This window comes from Perkinsus marinus, assembly GCF_000006405.1.
Source record: "Perkinsus marinus ATCC 50983 genomic scaffold scf_1104296945300, whole genome shotgun sequence".
NCBI lineage: Eukaryota > Perkinsozoa > Perkinsida > Perkinsidae > Perkinsus > Perkinsus marinus.
This window is the reverse complement of record NW_003211161.1, coordinates 22,739-47,195: the sequence shown is the minus strand read 5'-3', so window position 1 is coordinate 47,195 and position 24,457 is coordinate 22,739. Positions and strand designations below refer to the sequence as shown.

The window sequence follows — 24,457 nt, the reverse complement described above, 5'->3', positions numbered from 1 at the left end:
CCTAGTCACTTGCAGAAAAAAGGCTGCCCCAGGAATCGAACTCGGGTCACGATCGGAATGCCACAGCGAAGTTGTGTCGGTAGTCTGTGGTGTTTTCGTCAAATTGCAAGTTCGTACTCATGACACTTCAGACTTCTACTAGTGTTGGAGGGAAATGTGTTCGCTTTCCTCAGCTGAACTCAGAGGTTTCCTAACTGGATTATATTCTTTCACACACGATTCAGGGTAGAGGTGTATGAAAATCTACAAGAATCACCCAAGGTTTCCTCACCGTTCTCAACTCCCGTAAGGAGCGTAATTTTTTCCCAGGCAAATTCGAAAATACGACGTTTCTCGTTAACGAGTTCGATTGAAACGTTCCTCATCATACAAGCAATACACGATTGGATCACCACGTTTCTCTGCTCTTAAGGAGGCGGAGGAGGCCTTCGATCGACATCTACATGCTCAAACTACCTCTGTAACAAGTCGTTAACGAGTTTCTTAGTCGAACATGTGCATATCTTCCAAAACTGGGCGTCCATATCTTCATGAAACGCTGCATATCTTCTGGCCGTTTCCAGTCTACATGGTGTTTCGGTGTTGCCACTGAGATCTATTTCGGTTTGCTCTAAAGTGGTATTGTTCTGAAGCGGCCGTAGCGGTGCTTTTGCTCGTAACGCTATCGAGATCCTCTCAGCCATTTGTTGTTTTTCAACTCAGCTTAGCATTCAGTCCTGCATGTCACCACCCAAGGAGCCTTCCTCGGTTTCAACGTATGCTCTGGCGAGTGCGTTATTCACCACTGCATGTGTTGGATTCGCCGTTATTCCTTGCTATGCTTACCATATGAAAGATGCAGTCCTCGTCCCCAGACTTGTAATCACTCTTGTTATTCACTACGTTATTTTTCATGTTTTATGTTCAGATGGTCGGAGCTGTGGTTTCTCAAGGAGTTACTATGGACATGCGAGCCGCATCTATGTTCTGTCTCAAAGGCGTCATCACCCTCTGCTTTGCATTCGGCTTTGGCGAGATCATGTACCAAGTCGTCTTGGCCGTTTGCCAGTGCTTGAATGCTGAATACTCCCGTATTTGGGCCACAGTGGTTACTTATCCCTTCAGCCTTCTCTTCGCATTGGGTACGCCAACGTCACGATGCAAACTTGGAGATTATATCATGCCCAACGTTGCCTCGGCTTTCGTGTACATTCCTACTTCACTTTACTTTGAAGAACCAGCCAAGGAGACTCTAGTTGCCTTCGTTATGGCCATATATGCATTTTGCCTACCTCTGGTGCTGCTGGCTATTCTCAAGGTCTTCGGTTTGCTTATTACCCCTGGTCCGCCGGCTAAGATGAGGTTTGCTTACGAGGCCGCTAGGTTCAACGGAATTTTGACTGATTACTTCGTCAGTGGAGGCACGCACAGAAAGCTCCTGGATGCTGCTGAGAAACGCTTCAGTGGTATCTGTGTGAATCTTGCTAGAAGTCCCCTGCCCCCGGATGTCGCTACTATTCTCTTCCACATGTCGGGAGAGCTTTTCGCCCTTCATGAGAGTCTCACTGAGATGGGCGACTTTGAACCAGCTGTTGTAAACCTATTGTGGAAACCCATCGCTGGTGACCTTCTGGAGCTAAGAACTGAAGTCGATTTGGTGTTGTCGCGGACGGCTGAGGGCAATACTGATGATGATAACGGCAAGCTCAAGCAGAAGCTTGGCGACTGTGAGGGCAGTCTCCTGAGGTCCTTGGAAGACGTCGGGATGGTTGTGGCCAAAAATGGTATAGAAAACGGCCCGTCTACCCCTGAGGTCATCCGATTTCACTATGCTATGGGCTCGCTGGTGTATTTCGCGTACCTTGTGGAGAAGTACAGAGAAGTCGTCGTGAAGGAGGGACAGAAGGCTTATGAGGGCGGCAACGAGGTGAGTCGAGCAGGGTTAGTGTGGCATCTGTCTGTGAGAGTTTCACTCGATGTTAATTGAATTTGTTCTGGAATTCAGAATGGATTCTAGCATCGTATTATACGTTCAAGAAGCGATTCTGAAATCGCTGTTTCTGAGTTTCGAGATCGGTATATTGAACGATTATTCAGGTTCGTTCTTACGTACGTCCATTTATTAGTTTTGGGCGCGCTCTTGCTGGATGGTGGGAAAAACCATTCTTCGCTGACCTCGAGGACAAGGCTGACTTGCGTCGTCGGTTGAAGTTCCCAATACGTTACAGTATCGCGCTCTTCTGTGTGGTACTGCCGTTGTCAGCTTGGGCGAAATACAGCGAAAATGTTAGAATGCATGCTTTCTGGTCGGTCGTGCCCATCTATATGTGTTTCCTGCCGACCCCGGGAGCATCTTTGCTCAAGGGGACGCGACGTGCGATTGGTACCGTACTGGGCGCGGTGTGTTCACTTATATGTATTGCTGCCAATCCTGGAGACAAGGCCGCGTTTCTGCTGGAGCTGCTGATCTTCAGCTTTATTGGTAGACTGGGTCGTGTCGCGGTACCTTGGGTCGACTACGCTGGTTTCGTCTTCCCCCTGACTTTCACCGTGGTTGGTTTTGGTTCGCTACTCCTCACTGGTTCGACGAGTTTCATGCTTTATAACGCTTGTTGGCGTATCGCTTTCACTCTGTGCGGAATAGTGATCGCCATGACCGGGAGCATCCTTGCTTTCCCACAGTTTGCCTCTGATGAGCTACGCCGGGCTTCCGGGCGTGTGCTGCAGGATGTGGTGAGCCAGATTGAGCGCCAGTTCAAATTAGTGGTGTCCATTAAACCTGATGATGACAGTACAGTCGCCGGAGACGAGCTTGCTGAGGGCGTGAAAGATCTCGGTTTGAAGATATATCGGTCGCTAGCCAACAGAGAATCTCTCAAGAGCGACGCTAGGGCTGAAATCGCGGTCTTCGGTCCCTTCACAAAAATCTTGGATGTTGATCGCAGAGTTATGTTGGAGCAAGAACTGATCGCGGAAGTCTTGCGTGATGCGTTGGTGCTCAGCAGCTCCTTGGGTTCGGCAGCGCCTTTCCTGGCGGATCCATCTGCAAGGAAAGCCCTGCGTCCGCTTATAGGAGCGATAAATGGTCTTCAGAAGGCCGTGGGGAAGTCGGCCGAGACGATATCAGCAGTGCTTTCTTCTGGACAGAAGGCTGAAATTGAACCCATCGTTGACGATGTAAACGTGCAAGTACAAGAGTGCACTGACCTTCTGGTGGAAGTGCGTAATGATTATCTCGTTGATATTTTGGACGGTCAGAGTGATCTACGTAAACTCAAGAGGGAAAGTGGATTCAGGATTTATCACACAATCTATGCTTTGACGGCGTTCGCCGTGAAATGGAGCACTTTGGAGCGTAACATTTTCGGTCGACAAGTGATTGCTGATAACTCGGCAGATCATTCTGAATCGGACCACACTGAGGTAGATAGTAGGGCCTCCATTAACCTGAGGAAGAACAAGCCGACCATGTAGGGTCGATTATTAAAGCGCTCCAATGTATTCTCCTGAAATATCTCCTCTTATTTGTGGCGAATTAGTGTATTGCTCAGTTCGTCATAAAAATACCGTGATGCTGTGGCTGTTCAGTTTTAACGCTGCAGCATCGAATTCATCAACTCTTGATTTACTGTCTCGTACGTCTGGTCATTTCCCATTCTTTTACAGGGGTTTTCGACTGTTGTTCGTACTGTTGAGTTCCCATGATACTCACTGCGTGATTAAATGGGCACATAGAATATTATGTGTATTATACTAATACAAGTCACAAGTATAATAGACATAATATAGTTTACATATGTTACCATTACATACACTATTACTACTCGATACTTTGTGTAAGGATAGTTGATGCTAATTTGACCGAGTCTTGTGCATATTGTGATGAGTTGCTTCCAAAGCCGACTATGTCTATGCACACAACCACCCTCTTGTTACACAGAAACCAGATTCACAAACATGCAAAACATACAAGCTAAGCTCGAGGTTTAACCATGTCTTGCGTCTTGGGCATGCCAGGAGACTGTCCAACCCATCGTCCACCAGCTGTTCTCCGTATGCTCTTAAAGCCCGACTGTGTGTCAGTGGGGAAGAGCCAGTGACTGACGTTCGTATAATAGTGTGGTCGCCCTCTAGGTTGAAGTCGTGAACTAAACAGAATCACAAATACATGGTGATCGATTCTTCACAAGTAACAACATACCTCGTGTCCTCTCCAATGCCTGGAGGCGTACCAGTCTTCTTCCGAACCATCAAAGGTGGTGGTATATTAACTTTCTGTGATCTCCACACCCACGGCATAATATTAGCACGCCAATGGTCCGCCCTGTTCCGGATGACACCCGAGTACTTCTTAAATTTGTATCTGATACTCACATAATTCTCAACTTCAAATGCCCCCCGATCGAACAACGCACTTATCGCGTTTTCTAGTTAGATTAAGCTCATGCATATCGTGCATCATAATGAGCCGCCTGGCCAGCTTTCCCTGATGTAGTGCAGCAGGCTCCACTTGCTTATCAGGAAAGGTCCGTTCGGCGACCTAACCGCAGGGAGATGGCTATCACAATTTCGGCTATATACTACCATTAATAAACTATCTCGCATCATCTCCACCACGTCGTTGTCGATATCGATGAGTGTCACATTCTGCAGTGAGTAGTTGATATTACTAGTACGATCTCGGCATAGTATAGCATCGAAGGCCTCCTCTGCCATAATCATCGTTGGACCTATACTAACATCATCAGCATCGCCAGTATACGAGAGCTCGATCTTTTGCAGTGTACCGATTGCTATATGTGGCCGCCCTAGGACATGTAAGGCCAGGCCGCGAACAATATGCTAATGAGATGATTCTAGCAAGTCGAGCTAATAATACGGTGGAGTTTCACCCGTTTTACGTGGAGTGGCGTAAAACTCGGTGAGAAAAACGGCGGTGATATGCAGTAGTCGTGATATTAGCTTTTCACTATTGTTTCTCATATCACTAGAGTGAAGCTCCAATATTATCCACAATTCCAAAGCTACCTTATTAGAGTAAATACGAATGGTATACGTATTACCCATCGAGCCTTTATGATCGGCAAACCCAAAGATCCCCCGGCCCAAATGAGGGATGGCAACTGATCTGATCTCGGCGTGAGACGACACATATTCCAAGGCTGATCGGATCGCATATCTAAACCGTCTCTCAGCATCTGTACTTGACCCTTGCCAAAAATATGGCATAACTACGAAGAATACTGCCGCTACGTTGTTGATACCTGAGCGGTGCCATATAACAGCATTGGACGAAATCGCCACATACCACACGATGGCGAATTCAATTCGATACCTATTATTACATCGCGAGTACAAAGCCGTATATATTACTATGAAGTATAGTACACTATCGAGTAATTTTATATTTTCATATTTATTAAAAAATAATTATCAATGATATCGGTTACATACACGCTAACATCGTTGGTGAAAAGTCGAAGTCAAACCGACAGATTTCTATCGCAGAGTACCGTGAGCCGGCGCCGGTATAACTGTTCCGACCGGTAGACCTGAATTGAAGTTGGCCTTCACCGTCGGGCCGAGATCAGGAGGCTCTATTTGCTCCCGAAGGGACTCGTCCGATCGGACAAATCCAAAAACATCTTTGATGAGATCGCGACCACCTGACAACATGCGATGAATCAAGTCGGGTCGCCACTCCGAATTCACCCAACACTCCGAAAAAAAAATAAAGTGAGTGATCGCCCTGCTACCTCTTTCTAAGGCCTCGAGTGGCAAGCCTCTATAAGGCATGATATTCGGTGACATCGGCAAAATCAGACAATCTCCTTGCCATTCGAAGATGCTACCGTGCTGAACCGTGATGCTCCCGAACTGAAAATTGCCACTCACTGGTTCATATCAACCGACCGAATCAATGTGAGAGATCATGCACTTAGTGAGCGACGAGTTTTGGTGACACCATGAAAGTTCTTTTGCTTTCTGTACACTGGTATGTGAATTCGTATAGGACAAATTTCGCAGAAATTTGCTCAAAATCTAGACATGCAGTTGAGCATATGCATGCCAACACTGAACTGATCAGATTACCGGTTCGACAGGGACGTTGCAAACAGGTCCCCGATACGTAGGTTTGATGAGCTCCTCTAGGCTCGTCAGATTTTCATCATCCTCGTCCGCCCATACCCCCGTTGGGACTTCTCCCTGCTGTTGAGACTTCTGCTTATGCGGGGAGGAGTATCGAAACTTGGTTTCTATTCGTTGCCTCGGTGACCTGAACTCGCGATCAAATCCACCACAGGGAACATAACTGGAGTTCGAATGAGAATCCATAAACACGATATACTCCCCCACGTGTCGCGACCTTAGCTGTTTGTCCACCATCCATATCTGTTTGTCAGCCTCATTAGCCGCCTGCAGCTCAGTCATCCATTGATTGTGTTGATGTAATGCCAAATTCCGAGCCTTGCTCTTCTGTTTGCCCAACCACGATAGACACCGTCGCTGGACAGCTACTGGTGAGGAGAAAGTACCACTGGTGGAGGCCACGTGGATCAACATTCCTAACAAAGCTAGCGAACTGCGAATGATGATTTTTTACCAAGTTAGACTTGCCGACTCTCACATAATTCGCAAACGTTATCCAGGATCAAGTCCCTATCAAGAAATGAACATATACTACATGCTAAACCCGAAAATAAAGCTCTTGTGCGAAGGTTTACAACCAATTCGAAATTTATGTTTGATAGTCAGAGACTTGACATATGAGGATATTTGGCTGCCCTTGAAAATAAAAGAGTTCATCTATGTATAATGGGTAAGAAAACTTTTGCGTTTCTCACTCTAGTCAATTCAACGGATTTGTCAAATATTTCTCTCTAGTTTGGCCGACTATTTTCAACCAAGTCACCTCCATATCACTCCACGCATTAACCTAAACATATCGAAGAAAGTAGTTTTTCTCTACAACCTCCTCGACGGCGGCTCTACAACATTTCAAGACCAACCCAGTAAATGCCCATACGAGATTGATAGGAGCCTGAATGAGAGTTCCCCCTCATACACCCGAGACCAGGCAGCGAGATTTCATTGTAATGCGCGTCATTGTTCAACACAACATAAGAATGTGTAGAGGATCTATACCAGAACTCGGGTCTGCGTGCGAAAATAGCACTACGCAGACGCACAGTCATCAATGGCGCGTGCGGCTCGGGCGAAATGGTTCGCCTCGAACATGTGGCCATCTTGACCCGGAGCATCCTTTCGAACACCACTAGCTTCAATGACAGTCAGACTCACCAGGATCATAAAGCTGAATCGGAATTCATGGTTCTCCCACTGACAGCCGATCACCTTGGGGACTTCCCCATGATGGGAAGTATCACCCGTATTAGGTGACGTGCAGTAGCAGCGGAAGAGATGAAGTTTTAGAAACTGCTAATATCTGCGACCCCTTGAACTTTCTCTCGAAGCCGACTAACCACCAAAACGGTAACTACTACATCAATTAAGCCTTCCACATTACCGACCCATACGCCCAAAGAATTAACAACTCGATGAGAACACAGTGATGATCTTCGCAGGGAGGAACACGCTATAACAGTCACGTGCGATGGCATCAGCCACACACAATCAGTTGAACAGTCTGGTTGAAGGGGATAAATAGTCACAAGAAATGCGACAGACTATGAAGAAATTCCGACCACTATGGGGAACAAGCCACTGAGCCAACGAAGATATTAGACAGCTACACCGATGCTCTTAGAACACCAGTTCCGCATCCTTCTTCACGTCATCGAAGGCGGTGCCGACCTGGTCCTCGTTGCCCACGGCCATAGCAAGAACACCGGCTTCTGAAAAACACACAACATTTGAGGGAAGAATTACATCGTCATTTTGGAGACTAAAATTCCATTGTGATAGCCTTGTTCCCACACACGTACCTCCGCCCTCGGCGGCACGGTCGGCGGCCTCCTTAGCCTGCTTCTCCTTCTTCTTCTCGACAATCTTCTTCACTCTGAAGAACTCCTCACGCTCTTGCTCGTCCATAGCTTGCTCGATGAAGTGAATAATTGTCTCCATACGAGGAATCACCACATATTCGAGAGCGTTCACACGACGTCTATGGACAGGAAACATCAACAACAGCCACATGAAATACCAACACTAGCCTACGAAGTCATCTTGATTTCCTCATCTAGAGTGATGAAAGATGTCTGCAAGGAGGCCATCCTGACGAGCTGAGGGAGAAGTCGTCACATTTCACAAGTATACACAGGAAGCACTTACGAGCTCAAGGACCTTGGCATGTTGCAGTCTGCAGGTTTGAATCACTTGGCCACCCTGTCCAGCACCAAGGCTCATCATGGGGCCCTGAAGTCAAAAAGAAATGATACCAATGACATGAAATCGAATGAACGACTTACGTCCAACGTCGTATCCCTCTGAAGATCGAACTTGGGAAGGAAGACACCGGCAACATTCTCAGCTGAAACCTTCAGAGTGACACTAAGAGAAAAACGAGATCAGCAGACTGAATAGTTACATCACCAAGCTTACCTAGGTTTCTTGACTCGCTGGATAACAGTCTGGACGAAATCACTGTCGCCGGCCCATCTAGCCTTAGCAATAGAGAAGGAGCAATCAGCCATGTTCTCGCCAACAGCTTTCTTAGTCTGACAAGAAGGAATGATGAAAAAGCACTTATACAATTGTCAAACCGACATCGACGATTTCCTTGAGCATCTGTGAGAATCTGCTCTTAAGGGCATCACGCTTCTTCTTGAGAAGACTATGGCCCTTCTTCGCGCCGACACCCTTGGCCTTGAAGGTCTGCAAGGTCATACGGTTGGCTGGGGGCATTTGCTGGGACATCTCTGGGAGAACTGGTTAAACCGGAAAAAACTTCTGAACAAAGAACAAGTCAAAATTCTACCCGGGAACTACACAGCTGACTTCCCGTCAAATCTGCAAGAGATTACATCACAGAGCTCGAAGAGTTAAGATCGCTAAAACGCAACTACACTTTCCCATCAACACCACGACAAGGCACGAGGTCAAGCGAGTCTCCGGAATGAACTCTGTAGATACTAAGAGAGCTTGCAAAGGCTCTCACCTAAAGCTCATCACGCTCACGCACAGCGAGGGTAGTTTCAGATAGAAGAAGCCTCAGCGCAGAAAGCGCAGCAAGAAGCGTGGAGATAATGCAAGATTACAAGAGCTCAGCTCAGTCTTAGCCAGAGCCTATCGATGCACCCCGGTTCGATCCCCGGTCGGAGCAATATGAGGAAGTGATGAAAACGTTGAATTCCCCACAATCGTGAATGCTCTTCTATCGGCTGCTGTTCGTACAATGGCTACCGCATTGCTAGGGCAATTTAGTATTTTAACCGAATTTTCATTAATTTACCCACCTTTTTTGGAAAAATACTTTTTTTTATTTTTCCCCAAAATTTTCATAAAATACCTCGGTTTTTTGAAAGCATACCGACTTCAATTGAAGGCGTTCAAGACGGCTGAAGAGATCGAGCACGCCTATGCTAATGTCAACCTGCATCCTGGTGATCTCAATACTGTTCCGAACTGATGACAGCTGTTATAACATTATAGTGTTTCCGTAGATATTTGAACCGTAACACTTCGAGGCGAATATCTAGGGAGGCGGTCGGGTAGGAAGATTCGCTCGTGTGAGGCTGTTGAAATCAAAACATTCAAGAAGGTTATCAAGTAGAGCAATAACGACTGTAACTCTGGAAGTTTATCGATTTCAAACTGAACCGATTTCGAGTAGTTCAATTTGGTGTGGTATGAATCGAAGCTTATTCACTTTCCTATTCAAAGGTCCTTTTAGTAGGAACTTGAATAGGCCCTTTCAGAAACCGTCAATGGTTTATGAATCAATACTATGATGGTGATGATGGTGATGGAGTACGTCAAAGTAGTGCAGTGTCTTCGGCCAAGGGTAATGCTACTAAGGGAATTTTCATCAACTCTATTTTGCCGAAACGTGATGTTCTTCTTTATCTTTTTACGGTGAGAATTTTGTGGGGGAAAAATATGCTGCACGACCCCCCGGGCTATGAAAATTGTGAGGAAATTTTGAGAGATTATTGTTGGTTTCTGTACACTTCGTATGTGAACTTCTATAACTAGTGATGGAACTCCTGAGCTCAGCTGAGGAAAGGAAACATCTACATATTCCTCCAACACTGGATGGGAGTTTCTCATATACTCGTCTCGGTGTTGGAAGGGTATGAGATCACGGCACGCATCACCATCATCGGCAATCTACGTTCGACTATAATTTAGTTTCCACTCAAGAAAAACGGCACGCATCAGGATTGTTTTTTGCATACTCTCGCAGTGTGTTTTTGTAGTCTTTGAACTCTCAATGGATTTCGATTCCAACACGCCCGAATATGCAGCGTCATTCGTATCATTTCACACTTCCAATTTTGTAACTCGTTACACTCTAGAGATCTCCCTCGCCACAGCGCCCTTCAAATGGCGAATAACACGTCGTTATTCGGAGTTCCTCGACTTGCGCGACGTCCTTGCCCTATCTCATCCAGTGCAAGTGCCTAGAATAGCCTTCCCCAAGAAGATCATATTCGCCTCGTTGGCACCAGATCGGGTTCTCAACGAGCGTGCCCACGCGTTGACAGACTGGCTCAACCAAATACTCAGATCAGTAGAGCCTGATCCTATGTCGATTGCATTGCGGCAATTTCTTAATCTGTTTCAACCATGTAAATCTCTACCACCTGATATGTCGGTCGGACTTGACAACAACAGTCCAGTCGGCCCTCCTGTTCGCAGTCGTGACGGGCGGACTCTCCTGGTGCAGCCACTTCCGGTTTATATCTTCTCTTACCTTGAGACTAGGGATTCTTCCCATCTGTCGGTTGTATGCAAGGGCTTCTGGCAGGCCTCGACGGACCCTCTACTCTGGTCGAGCACCGGATTGGAATTCTCTTGTCCAGATTTGGAACGACGTCAGCAAGGCCTGATCAGGATCTTGTACAGGGCTGCATCGACGCTGCCGCAAATGGTCCTTAAATTGAGATTCAACGGCACGCCGAGGCTGCGACAGTCGTTGCCTATGTGCATGCACTTTAATCGTCTCACGAGGCTGTGCATGCGTACACGGGACGGTGCTTCCTACCAACTGTTCTGTGAGATTCTGGATAGTGTGTGTTCGTCGGACTACATGCCCTTGCGAGATCTCGATCTTTGTGGCCCCCTCGACATGGAGTGTCTCCGTCCTCTTGAAGAGGTCATTAAGCAGTTGGTCAACCTCCGACTCACTTGGACGGACAATCCCCGTCTTGGTTTTGTTGATTTGACTGAAGACATTTGCATTGTAGTTGAGGAAATGCTATCAGCCGCTAAGTCTTTGCGGGCGTTGGCAATCATGGCAGAAGACGAAACACGCCTGAGGCGATCGACATTCACAGACTTGATTGCTGTGGTGGCAAAGCTCCCTTTATTGGACGCCTTCGAGTGTGACTTCATCGACGACAATCAGCTGATGAATACCTTTTCTATGCCGGAGGAGGCCCTACGACCTATTGTTATGCACATGACTGGACTCAGAGCAGCGCCGAATATTCGAGGAAATGTATTTGCACAACTTTTGCCGAAATTATCGCCGAATTTGATTTCACTTCATTTGGAAGAGTTCCAGAATCCAACACAGAGATGGATGTTCCAAGGCGTAATTTTACCGCCGATATATTCCCTCAGTGACAGTCTTCACTTCGCTCACTTGACTGATATAACACTGACGGCTGTCGCTTCCCTGGCGACGTCGGGTTTGGCCGCACTAGTGGATGCTACTGCCGAGAACCTGCGAGTTCTCGCGATTCGGGACTCCATTTGGCACCTGTCGGACGAGTGTGGGGCAATTCTGAACTCGGGAAAGCTCGTGCGTTTGGAGCGGTTAGAGCTGATTGGTGTGAACGATCTATGGAGTGATGCTTTCCTCGAGGACATGGAGTCTATGGGCTCTTTATCAGTGTTGAAGCTGAGTCGGAGTCGGAATATGACCGATGCGGCTATTAACCATTTGAAGAGAGAGTTGACGCCTTTGGCGCACGCGGAAGAACTAATGAGTGGAAGATTATTCGAACATGTACGCTCTGGACCATCGTGCCATACTTCTCACTTCTTTTCGCAGGCACTGGGCCCCTCGATAAGGATGAGTTCGAGGTCGCATGCCAGTCTAGGAATCCATCCCCATTTGAGTGGGACCAACGGCACTGGTTTGCTGGCCAGTAACAGCAGTAGCAATTCCCTGTGCCACGAGACCGTCTTGACGATTCTGCCCTATGCTCATATATATGAGCCTATCCCTCGAGACGATGGCATCCATAGGTCGCCCAGATTCATCGTTCAACCATTGCCACTATAGATTTGGATATTATCATATTTTTTGAACATTCAACACAGCTTATATCTCGTGCTGCTGTACAATAATCGATCGTGCTTCGTGAGATTCAGGCGGACTTGAGTGTGAAAAGTTGAAGAAATGTGGTATCACAGAATAGACAACGTGGTGGTCGAATGCACTGATAACAGACGTATGAACGCTCATGGGAGCGTATCTCTCACACCCCCGTTCCCTCCTTTTATGAAAGGCGATCCGTCCCTCCAACTGGTATATTTGATATTACCACTGATTCGGTGTATACCCGAATCTATCACAGTGAAAAATGGCGGTACCCTCATGGGCAGCAGTACGTTCCGTCCAGATAACGATGCCGACAGGAAGCTTTACAAATAGGTGGTCACTCGCCTTTCGAAATCAGTGGCGAATTCAATCACTGCATAGGTGTACTCGGTACATCCGCTGTTAATCACTGAGTTCCAGTGAGTAGACTACTGCTATGACTCTGCTATAACTGGGTTCAACCACTCCGAAGAACTCAAACCCAGAGCATTTAGAGAAACTCCAATCACTATCAACCTCACACATCCGAAAATTAAACCGATACATTCTCCGTCACCGGCATGAACTGAAATGGCTTTAGATGCATCATAACGACTTGGCGTTATATACACTTACCTTATGGAGCCATTTGAGCTGCCTCATATTTGCCTCTGCCGCAGCGCTACCTCTAAAGCCGTGGCCTTCGCCAGGGAACACGACAAAACGAAGATCGGCGGCCATGCCGTCCGAGCTCCCTCGTTGATTGTCAAGTACATTGAAGAGAACCTTGCTGTTCGATACAGGACATATGTTGTCCTTCGACCCTGAAAAATTATGGAGCACTATTACTATCACATAAGGAGCGTATTTTTTTCTTAGGCAAATTTGAAAATTTAGCATTTCACACTAACTGAGCAGTGTTTGATGCTGAAACCTCAACAAGGCTTGAATTTAATGATGAGCTATGAATATATTAGAGTTTCACCCGTGATGTGAAAAACACTAGTGAAAATTACTGCATACCGCAAATATCGGAGTTTCCACAGAGTATTACGCCACTTCACGTAAAACGGGTGAAACTCCACTGAATAGCCAATCACTATCACCAATCATCAAAAACACTCCGTTGGAGTGATTCGCTTCACCATCAAGTCAATGCTATAGGATTACCGTGCATGAGCAGTAGTGGAACTTTGAGCAACTGCAGAACCTGGGGCCCGAGTATATCAGCTTGTTGCAGCTGCGGCGGTACCGGCCACGCTGTACTTTCAGACTTGTTTGCCCAAAACTCATCTTCATAAGTAAAGTCACCTGAGATATGCTTATACAAGTTGGGAGGAATACACACTAGACTCACCCGTCTCCGCTCCGTTCCATCTGGTGGAAACCCACGGGTATCTCGCCACCACACATTGAAACATTTCCGGATGGAGTATGACGCATCGCAAGGCTAGGTATCTACTGAAACACAAATTGTTGCTGAGTGAATTCAGGTCAGCGACAAAGGGATACATGTAGCAATAGTGTCCACTTGACACTTCTGATTTTTCCCAAAACTATTATCAGAATTCTCTACACGATCGAGATCGATTTATTATCTGTTGAGAAGAGAGCCCCAAGCCTCACAATTCGAAGCTGAGCAACTTGACAACAACTCACCCGCCATAACTGCCACCAACAAGGCTAACACGACCGGCTGACGTCCCTCTCATTTCTCTCTGCACATGCTGTATGCCAGTCACAACTTCCTCTACATCGCGACTACCTGGACTCAGGGATCATCCACAAACCTACGATGTTCCCGGGAGCAACTTTATTTCGAATTTCCCACTTGACTAAGAGCAATTGAAATCAGTTTCCCATGCATATTCGCCACAGTTATCAGATCCGTCCACAAGCAGCTGACGATTTCTCTCACCCTGTGTGCCGATAGTCGCTTTACTCCAAGAATCACCAAAGCCCAGTGTGCCACTGAAAGCCGGTACAAAAACTCGATACCCTCCCGTCAGGAGGTCTCGATATCTACCAAATGCACACAGTCGGATTGTGCAACGATTCACGATTGTCGCACCTGGCATATATTCCAACTTTATTAATAGGGGAGATCCTCGAGCAGGGACCACCATGTAGGCTGACCACCAACGGGCAACCCGGGCGGGACACAGCATCATCCCTCTGCTGTAGGTAGTATAACATACCACAACACCGATGCCCAGGCTCAACATCCCATTCGAGCTCAGTCACTGCCAACGAATCAGCGCTGACGTCGTATGGGAGAGCGATGCTTCCGGCTAGCTTGCCTGTCTTGGCGTCAACAGCAACTAGAGATAGTGCACTGAAACGATCACATTTCCATACCACGCGCCGGACTAATCACGGTAGCCTCACTCTTTCAACGTATCGCTCCCGTAAACGTAAACTCCTCCATCTGGCTGATAGCCCATCGTTCTAGTAGTGCAGGGCACAGACAAGCCCAGGAGAGCATCAGTGTCACTAAACTCAGCACTGACGGCTCTGATATACCTACCGTAAACAGTGTAAGATGATCAAGTCATAATGACCACTACGTCTTGTTATGGAAGCCGCACTGCACTGTCCACCATAGGGTACTAGGAAGCCCTTCTACCCATCCGAAACCAACGATAAGGTCACCAGGGTGTGACACCGCCACAGCCTACGTGTCACACGAGATCCTGCTTCGTCACACTTGCCACTTACTCGTGTTTTGTTCATATCGTCAGTGGAAATTCCAACATATAAATTCAAATGGGTCGAAGCTGCTGGTGCCGACCTTGCAGGCTCTACGTAGTTCGCCATATACGCAATGTAGTTCCCACAAGGTGAAGGTTCATAACGATCTGAAATATATGAAGACTTATTTAAGTTAGTACTAAACAGATACATTAGAAATTAACATACATTTTAACTCCGTAATGAATTTGGCGTTGCCATATTAGAAATACAGTGCGTATTAGATGCTACTGTTGATAGAATTCAGTGGCGATGTATGTCGGATCAGAACAACTAAGCATCCTAATTTGCATAAATTAGAGTATCATCCTCGATCGAGCTAGATGAGCCCCAGACCTACCAAGATTCCCCGCCTCAGTGGTAAGCGCTCTCGCCTTCCCTCCAATGGGCGGTGGCTCCAAATCGACCATCATCAAATCCCCAAGAGACGCCTCCGTCGGCAACTGTAAGAGAACACTAACAACTCAGTGCGACACATCCTTACGTCGGTCTTATCAACTCTCCATACAGCCCAGCTCACATTGCGAGCAATCTTCACACCATTAGCAAGTCTGGGCAGTAGCTCTGGGTCATTAATTAGAGCTTCGCTCCATCCAGTTCGAGGGCCGTATCTCGGAAAAAAAAACGATAAAACGAATCTCAACATTTTCGAAAGATTCATAAACCATTCGCCTGCCCGGCGTCGCTCAACAAGACTAGTTCTATACTCAGTCACTACACCTTCCCACACGGTCAATGTTGAAGATTATATACATACATTTTAATATCAGATTTTTGGTGAAGGTGAAATTAGCTCAAAACCCCATCTAGTTAATGAAAACCTGCCTGACAACAATTGCGCCTTTTAGATGTCACGTACTGTAGATCATAATTTCCACACTTCCCATACCTTGAAGTTTCATAAATGGCGTAATACTCTCGTGGAAAACCTGATATTCGCGGTGATATGCAGTGGTTTGTGAAATATGATTTTTTTCACTAGTGTTTTTTTTCATATCACTAGGGTAGTGAAACTCCATTAAACGAGTCTTACCTTAGCAATGCACAACCTGGCCTTTTCTTCTCGTGCACCCCAGGCTCGAACACACTAAGAGAGCACGACTACTTCAGGAGAAGCAAATCGGCAAACTCACATTCCCTCCAAATCGTCATCATCATCATCCCCCTCAGTAGTGCCGTATGCGATAGCGACCGCCACTGGGCCTAGCCCTGAGGAACCAGGAAAGTCCACCTCTACTTCAATCCAATCTTCACGATAAAATTATTACGTTCATCCTACTACATCCTCTCATCACACAATAGAAGTTTTTCACGAAATGGTAAAAGTAAAATTCCGTATAAAAATTTTTGCAAAAATCCATTTCCATTCTTTCAATTTGTTTTTTCATTTGCTCAATTTGGAATTGGGAAGTAGTAATTTCATCATTGGCAACAACAAACTCCGAAGCCTGACTCAACATATCTCTCCAATGGCTGTTTCCAATGCGGGGTTTTTTGCGCTTTTTTCAATACCGAATTCCTTCTCTCGAACCGCTCACCGGGGACGAAAGTAGCATCGATGCTCTTGATAGTGTCCGGCCATGAAAGTACTTGTGAAACGACCAGAATTGGCTCCACTGCTGACACTGGGGTACTGAGCACGCCTGAGCATAACGACAAGTGAGGACCCCCCATAAGGGAAGTGCTCCTAAGTGACAACATTCACATGGGAAAACTGATCGGAGAATGTGTTCCTAGCCATACGTGGAAAATTCAAAGTGAGTCTCCCCGGACAATTCTCTGTATACCATTATCATCAGAAGGTAGGATGCGGACCTCCCCCTCCTAGTGGACCAGATGGTCAACTGCAGCGTGCTGCTTGCACAGCAGTAATGACCACCCTCTTCATCAATACTCACCTCGCCAAAGTCCCCCTTTCCACATCTTGAACAGAACACAGTCGGGCTCGTTACTCGGGATGGCCTGTTGTACTCCAGATAGAGAAAACCCAAAGTGTCGCGAAAGAAGGCGAGATCCGCCACCGCCGCCGCCAGCTCTGACACTACACACTGATTCGAACGGCTAGGAAAGTAACTATTACTTCGAGCGTGCTGTACTGTTCGAGGATTTCTTAGATCGTATTCCAGGACCACTATAGTGTGAACCAGTCAAATCGATAACTTTTAATGCAACATCAGTCAAATCCCACGACGTTCTGAAGAACCAATAACAGACTTTGGCAATGTTGGAGTATAAGTTCGCTTCCTTCAGCTGAGCTGCCGAGTTTCCTCACTTATACCATGAGTTTACGTACGAACTATGGTAGTAGTGTACAAAAATTAATAACATTTTTTCGAATTTACATAGGACTTAGAGTAGGAGTGCACAGTAACGAATGACAATTTCCTCAAAATTTCCTCAAAGTTTCCACAAAATTTTCTCGAAGTTTCTTCATGGTCACCAACACTTAGGTATAAGACAAAATCAATGGTAGAGTATCCCTACATAGAGATGGTCGAGGTAGTGAGAGCCAGCCTGTAATTGCTGTCATCGTTGAGCCTCTCCCCCTCATGGGACTTGACCGAAGAGGCATCGCTTGCCGCATACCGCAGTAGGACCAGACATCTGTCCTCTACCACAGTAACAAAGCAAATGGAGGCGTTCAACGATGCAGTCTCGCTGGGCACTTCGTCGGGACTGAAAATAAGACGACGTTCCCAAGGGTCAGCCATGCATACGCCTATCCCTCTCACCTTGAGATTGGTTTAGGATCAATCTCGGGTATAATAACAGGCACAACCATAAATGCAATATCTAGCAATAACAACGGCGACAGGGGAAACGATCGCAGTAACACAACAACAGCATAACCATAGTCAACCTCCTTGAATGCGATCAAAAATAGCTGCCAATGCGGCAACAATCAACATGGAGCCACGAACGCTACGCTCGACATCAAGCGTTCACTCCTTCCCGTCAATGCAGATCCGAAACACTGACGGCTGCTTTCGGTTTTCCAATTGCAAGCTCTGTGTACCTATTACACCTGCCTGCTTTGGAATGCAATTTTACAGCTCTATTACGGTATAAGCTAGCCCCACGAAATACCGTCGATGAGCCTATCAACACCTTATCTCGTCATCCGCGATTCCTCCTCCTCCTGTAACATATTTCATCTCATGTATCGGTATGAATATTCCATCAGTAATTTCTATTTTCAACAAGTCTCAACCACATCTCATAATTGCCGTCATCCCACTCTACCATAACTCTCCCCTATCCTTTTAAGTGACTTTACTATCATCCAACCTCTTAACCATAACTACCATTTTTTCAGCGTTTATCACCAGTCCTACATACTACGCTCCTCTAGAAAGAATTCCACCTGCTGAGTGAGCACACGATTCCCACATGTCGTTGATCACAGAATGAAAGTGAAAAACTTGCCGCTAGCATAGTCTCGAAATGTCACATTTATCACAAAGCGATGTTAACCATAACTACGTCACTACAGCAAAGTCATACGCATTAACAACTAGAACTAAAGCTGATCGACAAAAATGGAGGAAAGAACAGATATTGCTAACTGGACATAATAGTGATGCTACTATTTGAAATGCATTCAGTCAGTAACGGTAGAAGATTGAAAACAAGCAAGGATATAGTTACTCACGAAAATGAACCCGGGTTCAAATCTCCGTCGGGACGCTTCTAACTCTTCAACTGCTACCGAATTGAACAATCACTCACTTCATATCTACCGAAACCTTCTTTGCTGAATACATATCCTCGGAAAAATGAACAAGTACTGCACTTCAAATGCTCTCGAACTCAAAAGGGTCCGCTGAAACCCGCTGACCAGCTTCTGGCCTGGCCCGGCACGGCTCTATGTAAACCAGCGGGTACTTGTTCGCCTCCTTAACAAGATCATCTACAACACATATCAGTAGAGTGCTTCAACTCTTCACTCTACCTCCCTTAGATTCCTGTTCGGGAGGCACCTCTAACTGCTTTCCATCTGCTTGCGGTCCCAGCATACACAGAGTTTCCTTACTATTCTCATCAACTTTCACAGCCTGTGCTCGGAACGATGAAATCGGACGATTCGGACTGATGAAAAACAACTATATGACTTCACTCCTAATCTTTGTCACCTGTAAATGCGGCCCCCGTCCCAATACCAACGCTGATTGCCGTTACTCTGATGCTCATCGCAGCCATACACCACCAGCTGGGCCCGACCGAAGGGCTTATTCCCGCGATCAAGACACCGATTATACCTCTTATTATACACTCTAGTACCAGCATGTGTCTGATAACAATGAGATGAGATACAAATCTCTTCCTAGCCTTCTACAGGAGGACTACCCTAGTCCATATCATCCGTGTGTCGTGAGGCTCGCAAGGCATATATCTCAGCTCCACCTGTGCATTCTCGTCCTTCACATTGGAGTCCTTAGTAGTTCTGATCTGACATACAAAATCAGTGAATTCTATCAACACGTAAACATTTAGCAGGAGCATTCGTAGATTCAATATTGAAGACCCTCCAGTGGGAACCAACCCTTTATGCGAAGTAATATTTCCCACGCCTCCCAAGAAAGTCAACTTTGAGTAATATCAACATGATAACAATGTGAATCGAGTATCACCAAATGCATAACTGTTTGGTTCGCATTGTACTTACCACTACTTACCAATGCTAAGCACAAGCCACTCTGTATATGACGTATAGCATGCATTTTATCAAGGAGCAGACCTTGGTTCTCGAAAACCGACCAGAAACGTTCCATGAAGCCTTCCTCGAAAGATTGGCATTGTAAACTATGCCGTACCTGATAACTGTTCCTCCTACTCGAACACACACAGTGTTGGAGGAATATACGTTCGCTTCCCTCACCTGAGCTCAGAAGTTTCCTTGCTAATCACAAGAGTTTATATACGAACTAGGATAGAAGTGTACAGAACCCAACAAGAATTTTCCCAAAATTTTCATTTTGTCACCGACACATGTGCATATTTCCCCCTTCCACGGCTTACAGCAAGCCTATCGCCTATATGAGGCCCCATCTGGTTATGAGTCATCTCATATGCAGCAGCGCCATGATGATCCATAAACCAATCCAGCTTATCATCGAGATATAGGAAACCGGCTCGAGCGTGATTACGCTGAACCTGATAGAAAACATCATCCCATTGACTTTGAAAATTCATGTTGTAACACTCAAGTTCTCATGTTTCAACTAATCAACGCTTCCAGTCATGTCACTATCCAAAAGCACTATTCACATAGTTCACTTTCCATTGAAACCAAATCAGTGTTGGAGGAATAAACGTTCGTTTTCCACAGCCGAGCTCATGAGTTTCTTCACAAAAATAAAAACGTTAGAAATTGGGTAAAAATGTCCAGAAAATGATAAAAATTTTCCCAAATTTTCCTCAAAATTCTGTAGTTGACCATGTGCTCACCTGTCCACTTCGAACCTTGTTTTTCGGTGCCGGTCTCTCGAAAATGTGCCCAATCTTAGCCTCGCGATCCACCAATATCTTCCCTCCACACATCCATACACGCAGCGACTGCTCTATATTCTCGCCACCCCAGTCCAACATACCTAGCAGCACCAAGAGCACTTCGACACGCCGGAAATTCAACTGCGCTAACCTTGGTCGTATCCTCCAGACTCAGTCCACCAGCGTTTAGTCATCAGCTGTATACCACCCACTGCTATCGGCACCTCATCGTTGTTATCATCAAACCAATAAAACTCAAAGTTCCATTCAAACATCATCTTAGACCCACCGTCCATCGATCTGTGCTCCCACGTAGTACCTACCACACCACCCGGGTTCAATTCCTGGTGATGACATTTTTCTACCATTAACATCAGTAACAATAGGAGTTACTATAGTCTTATACCCATTGTTAGCTATCATGTTTATCATAGATTGCATATAGCCCGGCACCACTCTGCAATGACCATCCAAGAACAGTATGTATGTACCCCTAGCAGAATCAGCTCCAATAATCTTCGCCCGTATTAATCCCTCCCGTTCTGGTAGCCGTAGTATACGTATTTTTCCCTTTTGCTCCGGTGTGAGATCCTCTAACACACCACCCTTATCAAAAGACTGCACTACTAGAGGCTCTAGGGGATCTTCAGAGTTATCATCAACCACGAGAATTTCGGCCAACAACTCTGGTTCAGTGTAGAGGAAAGTATAGTAAATAGTCTTCACCAAATAATCAGCTTCGAATCTCGCTGGAATTACTATCGTCGTACCTGAGTTCATCATTGAAGTTTCACCCGCGATACGGAGAGCATCAGTAAAAAATATGTTTCACAACTATATCGCGTTTTTCGCCGAGTATTATGCCACCCCGCGTGAAACGAGTGAAACTCCAATTTGAGACTAAATGCCACACGCAATGTTGGAATATATGTTCGCTTTCCTCAGCTGAGTTCACAAGTTTCCTCACTAATTATACAAATTTTGGTACAAGTTCGCAAAAAAAAACCAATTGGAATTTCCTCAAATTTCACTTAACATTTTTCCCAATCACCAATGACACTTACCAGGGAGTAAGTCCTGAATTTCCTGCCGACCCGTACCTGGATCCACAAGGACGACTCCAGAAGATGAGGAACGCGGTGTTCCGAAGGGCTTCAACAACAAGAACATAACCAGTGGTACAAGCACAGGGGCCTGAATACATCGGAGTTTCACACGTAAAACTCGGTGAAAAACGCGATATGCAGTAGTTGTGGAATCTGTTCTCACTAGTGTTTTTCATATCACTAGGGTGGTGAAACTCCAATATAATTCCAATACTGTTCATACCAAATAGCGCTGGCGGAATAATATATAATAAATTTTTAGGAAAATGTCCATATCTCACTCAGGAGCCATGTTCCTCACTACTACTGTGAAAAAAAAACAACAATCAGCTCTGATTCCCAGTTAGGTATATGAGATCGTTAGTACCAGAAAATGCATCCCCTTGCTGCGCCGCACGCTCTTGCTATGTCGCTGTGTGCCTAAGCTCATTGGGCTCGTCGCCGCGAACACTAATGACGATACCAATACCATTATGATTCGACCTGAACCACACGAACAGCAGCACATACGACAATCGAAAATATAGTAATGGAGTTTCACCACCCTAGTGATATGAAAAAACACTAGTGAAAAACATGTTTCGCAAACTACTGCATATCGCGAATATCGGATTTTCCTACAGAGTGTTACGCCACTTCACATAAAACGGGTGAAACTGCAAACAAACAAATATTAATAATATAATGATATTCATCACGAATGATCGCTATATTCCAATAATAATAAAATATTACTAATAACGATGGAGTTTCACCACCCATTTTACGTGAAGTGGCGTAAAACTCCGTAAAAAACGCGATATTCGCGGTACGCAATAGTCGTGAAATATGTTTTACATATCACTAGGGTGTTGAAACTCAACTACTTTTCTAATGTTGACTCACCTAAAGGCCGATTCGCCGGCCCCAGACTGGCCGCCATCACCATCACCAATGCTAATTGAATATATAACAATATTTCACTCCTATTATGGTAAATCAGATTAACCGATTTACGAAAACATAATCGGGTGAATCTGGGAAGGCAGTAACCAGTCGCCTTAGGAGCCGCTTCAGAGTCCATCACCGAAGAATAACAAAACAACAACAACAATAACAACAATAACCCTGCAAACAGTTGACAAAAATATACAACTAAAAAATTGGGAAAAAATGAAATATATAACATTCAAATTCGTAGTTATTGAAATTAGTATAGCTCAAATTTTCCCCCACTTGAGCTCCAAAACCACACATCGCTAGGGCATACCACCCAGGTTCGAACCTAGGTCGGCAAATTTTTACCACCAACTCTATATCGCTCTCCAAGAAACGTTTAGTCAGAATCACTATCCTCCCCTCCTGCTGATGATGATGAGGAATCACTAGAGCTGCGGGACTCATCCGACGTAATCTCTTCGATCAACTTCTGCGGTTTTTCCTCAATTTTAGTCGCTACTTCATCCGCGTCTTCCTCGACATACTTGAAGCCGACCGCCGCCAAACACTCGTCCACGAACGACACGAAATCCGCATCGCAACTTAGTTGTTTTTCCAATGCTGCAATTCTAAAACGACTGAATGCTGTGAATCACAAAACATATTAGATGGGTTCACCTGTCATCGGCCGAGTCTATCCGTTTTATCACTTTCCGTAGGACAGGATGAGACAGTTTGCTCAACACAGGTTTCGAATGCCGCAGTTTCTAAGAACAACTCCAGGTGAAAATTTTCACTCGAGTTTGTTATCACAATACGCGCGTTAATACTGGAGTTTCACCACCCTAGTGGTATGAAAAACACTAGTGAAAAACATATTTCACGACTACTACAGGAATCCGCGAATATCACGTTTTTCACCGAGTTTTACGACGCCACTTCGCGTAAAACTCCACTGATACCCTACAACCCTCTCATACTTCTACTACAGTCGAATATCATAATCACAGATGTATTCATTTGTCAACTATATCTATAGTCTATACAATAGAGTTTCACTCGTTTTACGCGAAGTGGCGTCGTAAAACTCGGTGAAAAACGCGATATTCGCGGATTCCTGTAGTAGTCGTGAAATAATTTTTTCATGTCACTAGGGTGAAACTCCAATGATATATAGTATATAAGTTACGCTATAACAAGAACAAATATAATATTATGATGCTACGGTATGAATTTTCACCCGTTTCCACACGTGAAGTGGCGTAATACTCCAATTCTCGCGCTGTGCAGTAGTCGTGGGATATGTTTTCCACTAGTGTTTTTCATATCACCAGGGTGGTGAAACTCTGAAAAATTTTAGAAATAATAATGATAATAATAATAATTACTATTAGCGGAAACCATCGATAAATTGTATACAAACATCGCGAGTAGTTTAATACAGCGCAAGACCACATGCCATTGATACCTCTAGGTCTTCTTTGGTGCAGCTACTGTAAAGTGACAACTCAGCATCTTGGAAATCATACAACTGAACACAACTTGTGAGCCACAATGCTTGGCAACTGCTTCTACTACTGGTTTCCGCTTTCTCCGTTGGGGTATATCTTCATCCCGACGCATGCCGCCCGTACAAGGCTTGCTGGTGTGCTCTTTATAGCACTTAATACTACAATACCGGCGTTGGCAACAAACTAATCTACATCGGTGCCTCTTGACAAGTTCAAAATAGTGTCACCATTATTACTTATATTTGCCTTCATTTTTCAAGCACACCCAG

At 45.5% G+C, this 24,457-nt stretch overlaps 6 protein-coding genes across 6 annotated transcripts; 2 read left to right on the top strand and 4 right to left on the bottom strand.

The window, feature by feature from the left end:
- Window positions 1-720: 720 nt before the first annotated feature.
- Window positions 721-3,453, top strand: Pmar_PMAR009807 (hypothetical protein; the record flags this gene model as incomplete). Its single annotated transcript, XM_002779758.1, has 3 exons — window positions 721-858; window positions 908-1,906; window positions 2,077-3,453. The coding sequence occupies 3 exons, from the start codon at window positions 721-723 to the stop codon at window positions 3,451-3,453; spliced, it is 2,514 nt and encodes an 837-aa protein (XP_002779804.1).
- A 499-nt stretch (window positions 3,454-3,952) lies between these two features.
- Window positions 3,953-6,543, bottom strand: Pmar_PMAR009806 (conserved hypothetical protein; the record flags this gene model as incomplete). Its single annotated transcript, XM_002779757.1, has 9 exons — window positions 3,953-4,127; window positions 4,181-4,342; window positions 4,395-4,519; window positions 4,564-4,709; window positions 5,043-5,243; window positions 5,493-5,645; window positions 5,736-5,856; window positions 6,073-6,256; window positions 6,347-6,543. The coding sequence occupies 9 exons, from the start codon at window positions 6,541-6,543 to the stop codon at window positions 3,953-3,955; spliced, it is 1,464 nt and encodes a 487-aa protein (XP_002779803.1).
- Window positions 6,544-7,743: 1,200 nt separating this feature from the next.
- Pmar_PMAR009805 (vacuolar H-ATpase subunit D, putative) lies at window positions 7,744-8,856 on the bottom strand (the record flags this gene model as incomplete). The annotated part of the gene is made up of 7 exons (XM_002779756.1): window positions 7,744-7,835; window positions 7,926-8,104; window positions 8,158-8,222; window positions 8,272-8,355; window positions 8,409-8,490; window positions 8,542-8,657; window positions 8,707-8,856. The coding sequence occupies 7 exons, from the start codon at window positions 8,854-8,856 to the stop codon at window positions 7,744-7,746; spliced, it is 768 nt and encodes a 255-aa protein (XP_002779802.1).
- Window positions 8,857-10,372: 1,516 nt separating this feature from the next.
- Pmar_PMAR009804 (hypothetical protein) lies at window positions 10,373-12,261 on the top strand (the record flags this gene model as incomplete). The annotated part of the gene is made up of 2 exons (XM_002779755.1): window positions 10,373-12,095; window positions 12,161-12,261. The coding sequence occupies 2 exons, from the start codon at window positions 10,373-10,375 to the stop codon at window positions 12,259-12,261; spliced, it is 1,824 nt and encodes a 607-aa protein (XP_002779801.1).
- A 693-nt stretch (window positions 12,262-12,954) lies between these two features.
- Pmar_PMAR009803 (acylamino-acid-releasing enzyme, putative) lies at window positions 12,955-17,945 on the bottom strand (the record flags this gene model as incomplete). The annotated part of the gene is made up of 17 exons (XM_002779754.1): window positions 12,955-12,998; window positions 13,049-13,236; window positions 13,583-13,723; window positions 13,770-13,870; window positions 14,072-14,177; window positions 14,331-14,434; window positions 14,484-14,747; window positions 14,801-14,935; window positions 15,500-15,606; window positions 15,648-15,774; window positions 16,197-16,250; window positions 16,297-16,372; window positions 16,702-16,806; window positions 17,062-17,204; window positions 17,244-17,357; window positions 17,648-17,839; window positions 17,896-17,945. The coding sequence occupies 17 exons, from the start codon at window positions 17,943-17,945 to the stop codon at window positions 12,966-12,968; spliced, it is 2,040 nt and encodes a 679-aa protein (XP_002779800.1). The 3' UTR covers window positions 12,955-12,965.
- A 779-nt stretch (window positions 17,946-18,724) lies between these two features.
- On the bottom strand, window positions 18,725-21,436 carry Pmar_PMAR009802 (UDP-N-acetyl-D-galactosamine:polypeptide N-acetylgalactosaminyltransferase T2, putative; the record flags this gene model as incomplete). Its single annotated transcript, XM_002779753.1, has 9 exons — window positions 18,725-19,073; window positions 19,116-19,252; window positions 19,297-19,454; window positions 19,511-19,612; window positions 19,840-19,977; window positions 20,183-20,317; window positions 20,612-20,754; window positions 20,805-20,972; window positions 21,019-21,436. 9 exons carry the CDS (start codon window positions 21,434-21,436, stop codon window positions 18,958-18,960), a joined length of 1,515 nt encoding a protein of 504 aa, XP_002779799.1. The 3' UTR covers window positions 18,725-18,957.
- Window positions 21,437-24,457: the final 3,021 nt, after the last annotated feature.